Source organism: Microtus oregoni, unplaced genomic scaffold, assembly GCF_018167655.1.
Source record: "Microtus oregoni isolate MIOR12 unplaced genomic scaffold, Mior012 000017F_ref0000208, whole genome shotgun sequence".
In the NCBI taxonomy this organism is placed as follows: Eukaryota; Metazoa; Chordata; class Mammalia; order Rodentia; family Cricetidae; genus Microtus; species Microtus oregoni.
The window spans coordinates 4,500,001-4,509,884 of record NW_024543076.1 but is presented as its reverse complement, the minus strand read 5'-3'; the positions used below and the strand labels follow the sequence as shown (position 1 = coordinate 4,509,884).

The following is a 9,884-nucleotide window of genomic DNA, read 5'->3' as shown; positions in this document are numbered from 1 at the left end:
CAATGCCAAAAGAATCTTCTGGGGAAATGGTTTATTTTCGCTTATAGCTTGTAGCCCAGCCTGAAGGGAAGTCAGAACAGGAACACAAGGCAGGAACCTCGAGGTAGAAGTTGATGCAGAGGCCATGGAGGAATTCTGCTGATTAAATTGCGCATCTTGCTTTTTTTTTTATACAACTTCGCACTCCTGTCCAGGGTAGCACTACCCACAGTGGGCCGGACTCTCCTACATCTCTTAGTAGTCAAGAAAATGCACCGCAGACTTGCCCACAGGCCATTCTGATGGAAGCAATTTCTTCGCTGAAGTTTCCTCTTACATAACTATTATAAGTTTTATAATGACTAAACAGGAAATAGATGAGAAAACTTCTGAGCTCATGACTGGGTTTAATAGAGAATGACATGATGAGAAATACTTTTATTGGGATACTGGATATTATTGTACACTGAATTTTTCTTTTCTTTTTTTTTTTGTTTTTCGAGACAGGGTTTCTCTGTGGCTTTGGAGCCTGTCCTGGAACTAGCTCTTGTAGACTAGGCTGGTCTCGAACTCACAGAGATCTGCCTGCCTCTGCCTCCCGAGTGCTGGGATTAAAGGCGTGCGCCATCACTGAATTTTTCTTTTTCTTTTCTTTTTTTTGAGACAGGGTTTCTCTGTGTGTAGCTCTGGCTGTGCTGGAACTTGCTCTGTAGACCAGGCTGGCCTCGAACTCACAGAAATCCACCTGCCTCTGCCTCCTGAGTGCTGGGATTAAAGGCGTTTGCCACCACCACCTGGCTTTTCTTTTCTTTTTTTTAAATTACTTATTTATTTTTGGTGGAGGCCTGAAGAGGAAGTCAGAGGTTCTGGGGATCGAATGCAGGTGATCAGGACTGGCGGCACCTTTACCTGTTGAGCCTTATTGCTAGCATCTTCATGGGTAGCTAATCCAGCTCCTAAGGTTTTCTAACGCATAGCAACAGATTTTTAGTAAGAATCAGGACATGGATGGGCTGGGGAAAAGTAGCTCAAGGTTAGAATTATTGCTTAGAATATCAAGGACATGGCAGGTTTGGGTCCCCATGAATCAGAAGGGAGAAAAAAAGGAGAAAGATGGCCCAGTGGCTGATGGAGATTCCTGACAAGCTGACAACCTGATTGATCACTCAGACCCACAATAGTGGAAGGAGAGAACCAACTCTTGAAAGTTGTCTTCTGACCTCCACACGTGTGAAGTGGTACATGTGACACACACCAATAGATGAATAAAATAAAAAAACTAAGAACACATGAAAGTTGATTATGTAAAAATTTAACAGGTTGATGTCTTCTGGAAAGTTTTTTGTGCACGCTGCAGTTAGTAGAAGCAAGCTAGAAAAAAAACTCAACAAAACAAAAAAGATAAAAAAAGAAAAAGAAAGGACAGAAAGGTAAGAGGGTTTTTTTGGGTGGTGTGGGGAACAAGAAGGGAGATGTGACCAACATACATTTTTTTTTATATGTATGTTGTTTTCGAAGAATAAATCCAAATATCCTTTAAAAAAAAGAAAAAGCAAGGTCTTAAGTCTTCAGCCAGGATTTCAAGGGAGCCCCACTTCACCTCTGATCCTGAGCGTCAGACACCCTACCTGCGCGCGCGTCCAGTAGCCCTAGGAAGTGTGAGCCTATCTTGCCCCGCCCCATTATCGCCCCGCCCCGTTGGCTCCTGGCCCCGCCTCACGTCCCCGTGGGCCCCGCCTCTTCCGGCCCGCGAGGTTTGATTCCCTTGGCGGGCGGAAGCTGCTGGAACTTGAATCCCGTAAAGATTCCCACCGACTCCTTTCTGTTTCAGCTTTGCTGGGTTCTGCGGCGGCTGCTTCGACCTTCTGTCCGGTTCGGTCCCGCCGAGCCTGCCCCCCTTCAGGTCAGTTCTATCGCCCGCGAACCGGGCTCTGAGCTGTGGGGCGCAGCCGGGAGACGGAGCTTTCCCTGGGTTCCGCCCACTCCTGCTGGTCTCTGAGAACTTCTAGACTTTTCGACCCAGGGTTTTCACAGGTGGTGGTGGTTGCTTTTTTTTTTTTTTTCTTTCTGTCGTTCTGAGACGTAGTCTTGTGTAGTCCAGGCTCGTCTCGCTCTCACTGTAGCCAAAGCGGTCCCCGAATTCTGGATCCTGCTGCCTCAGCTTCCCGAGAGCTGGGGAATATAGGCAAGAGCTCCCCACCACCATTCCCGGCTCTCGGAGTTTTTGATGAAGTTGGCAGGAAGTTTGACACCCAGGAGGCTGCCGTAGATGCTAGTTACATTTGTTTCAGTGCTCCTGACTGTCCGCAAAAGCGGTTCAGAGAAGGCCTTTTGGATACTTTAGGGTCGTTCAACTAAGTTTCCTGGGGTGCTCCAGTTAAAAGGGAAGCATGTGATCCCCGTTTTCAGAGTCCACATCCTTCTTCTCCTTGCACCTCCTCAATCAAAGCAAGAGGCCGGAGACGCACATATTGTAAGGGTGCTCCGAGGCTGTAGCAGTAGCTGGAGCAGCAAGGTGGCTCCTGGCAACGAGACTGGAAAGGAACAGGGACCCTTCTCAGAGAAGGCGTCCCAGGGCAGCAGACTCACGCTAGGGTGAGGTGAGTGGGTGTTCTAGTCTCACCTTCGGTAGACTTCTGTAGTTAGTGGAACTCTAAGGAAGGGCGGGGCTTCCGAGCGGCCTGGAATGTTTAGAGGCTTAGAGTCCCTGTTTTTGTTCACAATTGGTGTGAGAGAAATCAAAACAGCTTTTGATTGCACCTTCATGGAAACAGTGGGTCTTTCCTGCCAATCTGTTGTGAACCAACAAAATGGATGGATTAGTCCCCAAATGCTTTTCGAAATGAATGCCTCTGTGGCTGTTCTCCCAGAAGCCTCTGCAAAGGAGATGGAAGGAGTCTACTTAGCTGTATTCTAAGGTCAAACTATAAGCCCTTCTGCACTCCCATTTGAAATGACCAAATCAGTGTCTCACAAGAGGCAAGTTCATGCATCGTGTAGTAAGTGATAGCATGGCCCAAATTACACAGTATTAGTAGAGAAACACCCTCAGTGTGTGTAGTCCATGCTGACCTGGAACTCACAGAGATGCATCTGCCTCTGCCTCCCAAGTGCTGGCATAAAGACATGCTCACAGTGTTTTATAGTTTCATCACATCTCTCAGGATCTAGCGGGTGCCTTGTTTCCTCAGAAGTTTATTATATATACTCCATTTTTTCTATTTCACTACATCTGGAGGGGCATTCAGGTACCGGACTGAGGGTCTGGTTTCCTTTCACACTAGGTCAGGCATCTCTAATCACAAGGATTTCTTTTTTATATCCCAGTTTCTAGAAAATAGAGGTCAGCTTTATACCCACAACATGTAGAGGTAAAACATAGTAGATATAACCACTAGTTTTCTTTCCTTCCTTCCTTCCTTCCTTCCTTTCTCTTTCTTTCTTTCTTTCTTTTTCTCTCTCTTTCTTTCTTTCTTTCTTTTTTTTTTTTTTTTGAGACAGGGTTTCTCAAATAGCTCTGGCTGTCCTGGAACTACCTTTGTAGATCAGGCTAACCTAAAACTCACAGAGCTCCTCCTGCCTCCGCCTCCTAAGTACTGGGATTAGAGATATGTGCCAACACCATGCAGCATCCCTAGTTTTCTTAATAGTAGCAAAAATGTCGTTCCCTGGATTTAATAGATATAATCCAGTCCCACAGTGGTGTTGCTTAAAGACATAGTGATTTGAGGGATGAAAGTAGGCAGAAAAAAAAGGTTTTATTATTTGTGCAAGGTAATCTCTTCCTAGGAGCTGGAAGTTTAAAATGCCTTTGGGAGAAGTCCGTGAAGAAGTTAATTACGAGCCAAGCCCGGTGGTACATTGTGTAATCCTGTGTGTGTGTGATGGGGTTAGGCAGGAAGTGTGGAAGGTCAAAGCTGCCTGGGCTCTGGAGAAAATATAAAACTGTGGGGATTGCAGACCCAAGTCTCCATGCAGGGTTTACTACCCTACTTTGTAGCAGACAGCTCTCAGTCAAATTTATATCTCCCAATTCCCCCATTTCCTTTCTCTTGCTTTCCCCCCTCTTTGAACAGGATCCCAGGAGTTACTGAGCCACGTCTTGACCTCTAAACTGCTAGTATTTCTTGTCTTGGAATTCCTTTATTCTGGTTTCCATTTCTTTGGAGGATGTTGTTTTACTTTGTTCCCGAATTTGTTCTATGGGCAAATGGCCATTAAGAGATTTCTGAGCTAATGAGGCAATTAAGCGTATTCCCTAAAAGTCTGGCTGGGTGAGATGTGGTTGTGGGCAGCAGAGAACAAAGCTGTTCTGTCCTCTCACCTCCACATGCGTGCTATGGCATGTGCACACCCATGTACACATTTATCAGATACACACAATAAGTATAAATTTGAAAGTTAGAAACACGTATGTATGTGTCTGCATGAGTGTGTAGCATGCAGTTGCCTGCAGAGGCCAGAAGAGGGTGTTGGATCCTCTGAACATGGAGTTACAGGTGGTTCTAAGCAGTCTAACATGGGGGCTAGGAACTTGGGTGAGCAGTAAGCACTCTTAGCTGCCAAAGGCCTCTCCAGTCCTTCCTGCTTCCGTCCATTGTAATATAGTGTCTTATGTGTAACCCACGCTAGTCTGGAACTTCAGATCCTCCTCTCTGGTGTCCCCAGTCCTGGGATAGTAGGCAGGTATCAGCATACATGGTTCTGCTTTCTTTTTTGGTGGTATCTTCGATTGTATAGGAATTCTGAACACACACACACACCCCACACATACTTTAGTTTTTTTCCCAGTTGATCTGAAACTGTGTACACCATGCTGGCCTCAGACTCAGAGTAGTCCTCCTTTCTGTCTCCCAAGTGCTGGGATTACAGATGTGTGCCCCTGAGCTCAGTCTTGTTTTGTTTTTTGAGGAATGGTAGTTTTTTGATTTTTCTTTTTAAAGCTTTGTTTATTTACTTCCTTGGTGTATGCTTGGATGTGTGTTGTGGAAGACAGCTGTGGGAGTTGGTCTCTCCTCACTGTCACAGAGGGCCCAGGGGTCAGGCTTGGTGGCAAGCGACTTTACCCACTGAGCTAATTTGTCTTTGATGTTAGTGGGTTTGTTGTTGTTTAAGGTAGTCTCCTGTAGCCCAGGTAGTGAACTTGCTCCGAGGTCTAGGATGACCTTGTGCTCCTGCCCCAGTCTTTCAAGTCCTGGGACTGTAGGGACTACCACCTCCCAGGTATATTCAAGTCTTTATCTGGATTTGATTTGTGTGGTTGGTGTGAGGCAGGAATTCAGGGTCTTTTGTTGTTTGTTTTTAATATGACTAATTAGTCCTTCACTGTCATTTATATGCCTAAAATTTATTTTTATTTCTGATTGCAAACATAGGAGGTGGAGCCTGGTGGTGGTAGAGCACAATTTTAATCCCAGTGCTCGGGAGGGGGTGGGCGGGGGCAGGCAGATCTCTGAGTTCAAGGCCTGCCTGGTACGCTATGTGAGTTCCAGGACATCAAGGCTACACAGAGAAACCTTTTTCAAAAAACGTGTGTGTGTGTGTGTGTGTGTGTGTGTGTGTGTGTGTGTGTGTATGGTGGTGGTGGTGGTGGGGGGAGAGATGATCTGGTGATATTTCTCTTATTATTTATTATTGATGTAAAATTTTTTCCTGTTTTACAGATTCTTTTTGTCATTTTGAAGAAACTTTCAGCTGGATTATGAAAGATTATGATGAACTTCTCAAATACTATGAATTATATGAAACTATTGGGACAGGTAATTGTTAATTTTTTTCTTGGAGGCAGAGTACAGATAAAATAATTGGATATATGGTCTATTTGGGTTGTTATGAGCTTTTTAGTATAATTGATGTAGCTTAAATTTTTTCTACCTAGAATTAAAAAATTTAAATTTATTTTATCGTTATTGTTGTGTGTGTCTGTGTACGATGTGTGTGGGGCATACATATCAGCCTGCATGTAGAGGTAAGAGGGCAGCTTTGTGGAGCAGATTCTCTTCTTCCACCTTTATATAGATTCTGTGACTGGAAGTGAGGTTGCCAGGCCTGTGTGTCAAGTGCCTTTACCTGATGAACCGTCTCGCCTGATCCTCTACCTACCTACTTTAATAAGCAGAACAGGACAACGGTGGACTATTAGAGGAAGCCTCATAGGTCATTGAGAGGGAACATTTGACTTCTAGTGTAAGCAAAAGCCAAAGGAGTGGAGTGGTGGCGGTTGAGCTAAGGCGTGGTCTGACCTCCTCTTGGCATTGGGTGGGAGAGGGCAAGGACAGAGGTGAACAGCTGTGGGGAAGCAATTGCAGTGAGGAGAGTGACCCTGGAGATGATGGCGGCATGGTTAGAATGGTGGGGTGAAGCTAGTGAGGCATGCAAAGTGCACAGATGTTCATGAGAACATGAAGACACAGTCGTGCATTACCTGCTCAGAGAAGACACGGTAATTTCTAGTCAGTACTGTTCCTTTCCCCCAGGGAAGTCGTTGGTATGTTTCCCCCAGATAAGCAGGTAGGATTTGCTGATGAGTTGTATGTGGACTGCTAGAGAAACGAAGTTCCACCCGGGAAAACTGGGGGAGACTGGAAGAGACTATCAGAAACTTCTTTTTGAATGTATTAACATCTTTCAGATAACTAGAGCTGTTTAGCACTGACCCAGTTTTAAAACATAATTGCTTGCCTTCATAGTTTTTTTTTTTTTTTTAATGTTTTTTGAGACAGAGTTTCTCTGTAGCTTTGATCCTCTCCTGGTACTTGCTCTGTAGACCAGGCTGGCCTTGAACTCATAGAGATCCGCCTGCCTCTGCCTTTCCAAGTGCTGGGATTAAAGGTGTGTACCACCACTGCCTGGCTACCTTCATAGTTTTTAAGCTCAGTGAAGTTTTATATAATTTGTCTTCAGTTTCAGTAACTTTATATTGTATTTTAGCGTGTTAATAAAGTTTAATTGCAGCGTTAACTATAGAGTCTATTTCTTCTTTTTAGAAAAGATTTACTATATTTATATGTGTGTGTGTGATCTGAGTGTGAGTAATGTGTGTGTATGTGAGATCTGAGTGTGAGTAATGTGTGTGTGTGTGTGTGTGTGTGTGATCTGAGTGTGAGTAATGTGTGTGTGTGTGTGTGTGTGTGTGTGTGTGTGTGGCTGAAGAGCCCAGAAGAAGGTGTTAGATCCTCTGGAGCTGGAGTAACAGGCAGTTTTGAGCTTTCTGCTGTAGATTCGGGTAGCTAAACTATGGTTATTTGTAAGAGTGGCAAGCATACTTTAACTTGCTAGCCATCTCTCTAACTCCCATAGAGCATATTTCTAAAGAGTGAGGTTTTTTTTCCTTACGATTTTATCATATATTCTTTATTTACTGTTCATGGTAGGAAAACCTCCATCTAGAGCAGAGGTTCTCAACCCTCCCAATGCTGTGACCCTTTACTACAGTTCCTCATGTGGTGGTGACCCCAACCATAAAATTATTTCATAACTGTAATTTTGGTAGTTTTATGAATTATAATATCAACATCTGTGTTTTCTGATAATCTTAGACAACCTCTGTGAAAGGGTCTTTTGACCCACAAAGGGGTTGTGACCCACAGGTTGAGAACTGCTGATCTAGACACATTGAAAAGAATCTGGAGTCATAGCTATTGGAAATGACAGAAGAAAGACAAACTTCTTGGAAAATGACTCGAAAGAGCCTTTTAAGAAATCTGTGCTTATTCATCTTTTTGTACTTAGGTGGCTTTGCAAAGGTCAAACTTGCTTGTCATATCCTCACTGGAGAAATGGTAGCTATAAAAATCATGGATAAAAATGCACTAGGGGTAAGTTTGAAATTATTTCTTTTCCTTAATTACACAAAATGATGGGCTCTACTGTGATACTTTTATATATGGGAGTTGTTCCATTGATCATTTATCATTCATGACATTAAAAAAGTTACTTTGAGTCAAGGTTTCACTATATATAGCCCTGGTCTTGAACTTACTTTTTGTCAAGATTGGCCTTCAACTTGTGATCTTTCTGCCTTAGCTTCATAAGTGTTAGGATTGCCAGTGTATGTCATCACACCCTACCAAGAAATGTATATATCTTTTCATATGTATATATGCATGCATGTGTTTGGGCACATGTGTAGGTATGCTGTATATATATTTTCATATGTATATATGTTTGGTGTATGTATGTGTACATATATATGCCCATGCATGTACAGAGGCCTGAGGTTGATATTGGAAATCTTCCTTGATTGCCTTCCACTTTATTCTTTTTTGAGGCAAGGTCTCTCAGTCAAACCCAGAGCTTGCTGATATGGCTAGTCCTCCTAGACAACCTCCTGTGGGGATCCCATCTCTATTCTGAAGCTGAAATTCTAAGCGAGCCGAGCTGCCATACCTAGCTGACATTTATGTGATTTCTGGGGACCCAAATTCTAGCCCTCTTGCTTGCATAACAAAATGTAAAGACATGGAGACTCAAGAGATGGCTCAGCAGTTAAGAGCACTTGCTGCACTTTCAGAGGACACAAGCTCAATTCCCATCACCCATGTCCAGCATTCACAACCATGTGTAGCTCCAGTTTTAGGGGATCCTAGTTCTTTGACTTCTGGGGACACCATAGTTATGTGCACATACCCACATGCACACACAAACTTACAGATAATTAAAAATAGTGATAAAATTCTTTTAAAAAGCAAGAGATGGTTCTGTTGGTAAAGTATTTGCTATGTAAGAATGAGAACATTGCCTGGTGGTCATGGCACACACCTATAATCCCAGCACTTGGGAGGCAGAGGCAGGTGAGTCTCTGAGTACAAGGCCAGCTTGGTCTTCTATAGAGCAAGTTCCAGGATACCCAGGGCTACACAGAGAAACCCTGTTTTGACCACCTCTCCCCCCACAATTAAGAAAATGAATTTGGATCCCAAGCACTCACATAAAAAACTGAGTGGGTGCATGGTTGCTTTACACATCTATAATCCCAGTGCTGGCAAAGTGTGTACCATCTAGACTGATTGGGGGCACCGGGTTCAAAGAAAGACCCTGTCTCAAAAAAAAAAATAGATGGGTAGTGATTAAGGAAGACATCTAATGCTGACCTCTGGTCTCTGTATGCATCTGCACACATGTGCACACACCTCTACACCTCATTTATAAGGTAAAGACCTGTGTATTTAAAGTAGTCTGGGTCTAGACATGGTGGCACACACTTATAATCCCAGGACTCACATGTCAGAAGTAGGAGTTCCAAGTGCAAGGTCAGTTTGGTTCACATAGCAAGTTCAAGGCTAGTGAAGGCCATATAAAAAGTACTTTCATAATTCTTTTTGTTTGTTTGTTTTGTTTTCTGAGATGGTTCTCTGTGTAACAGTCCTGGCTGTCCTGAACTTGCCTCCATCTATCTCAGCCTCCCAGGTGCTGGGCTAAAAGACGTGGCCACCACTGCCTGGTTTAATTCCTTTTCTTTTCTTTCTTTTTTTTTTTTTTAAATTCCTTTTCTTTACTCGAGACTCCTTTCTTGTTCTTTAATCCAGACTGACCTATAGCTCACTTTGTAACCGGTTGGCCCCAGGTTTTCAGTCCTCCCCAAGCCTTCTGACTGCTAGGATTGTATCCAGGCCTTCTAGTGGTGTTTCTGTACTTGGTTTGTTTGGCATGGCTACCTTCTACGATAGTCTAGACTCTTTCAAGATTGTGGGCATTGTGCCCTTGACGACTCTGTCAGTTTGCTTTTTGTCACTTGAGGGGAACAATATAAAGGGGACAAGATTGAGTTTTGCCTCGTGGTTTGCATCCAGGATCCACTGCTTTGGGCCGGAAGTGAGGTTGACTATTGCAATGGTTTGAGCATGTGCCTCGGTGGAAGCCAGGAAACAGAGAGCATGCCTCTGCTAATGGGCTTCTCCTCTGTC

At 43.8% G+C, this 9,884-nt stretch overlaps 1 protein-coding gene across 1 annotated transcript in view; it reads left to right on the top strand.

Moving 5' to 3' along the window:
- Nucleotides 1–1,752: 1,752 nt before the first annotated feature.
- The window catches only part of Melk (maternal embryonic leucine zipper kinase), a 65,376-nt gene continuing 57,244 nt past the window's right edge, over nucleotides 1,753–9,884 (top strand). The window contains exons 1-3 of the mRNA XM_041667602.1: nucleotides 1,753–1,882; nucleotides 5,643–5,738; nucleotides 7,711–7,796. Of these exons, the coding sequence (XP_041523536.1) occupies nucleotides 5,681–5,738; nucleotides 7,711–7,796 (144 nt within the window). The 5' untranslated portion in view covers nucleotides 1,753–1,882; nucleotides 5,643–5,680. The remainder of the gene's footprint in view (nucleotides 1,883–5,642; nucleotides 5,739–7,710; nucleotides 7,797–9,884) is intronic.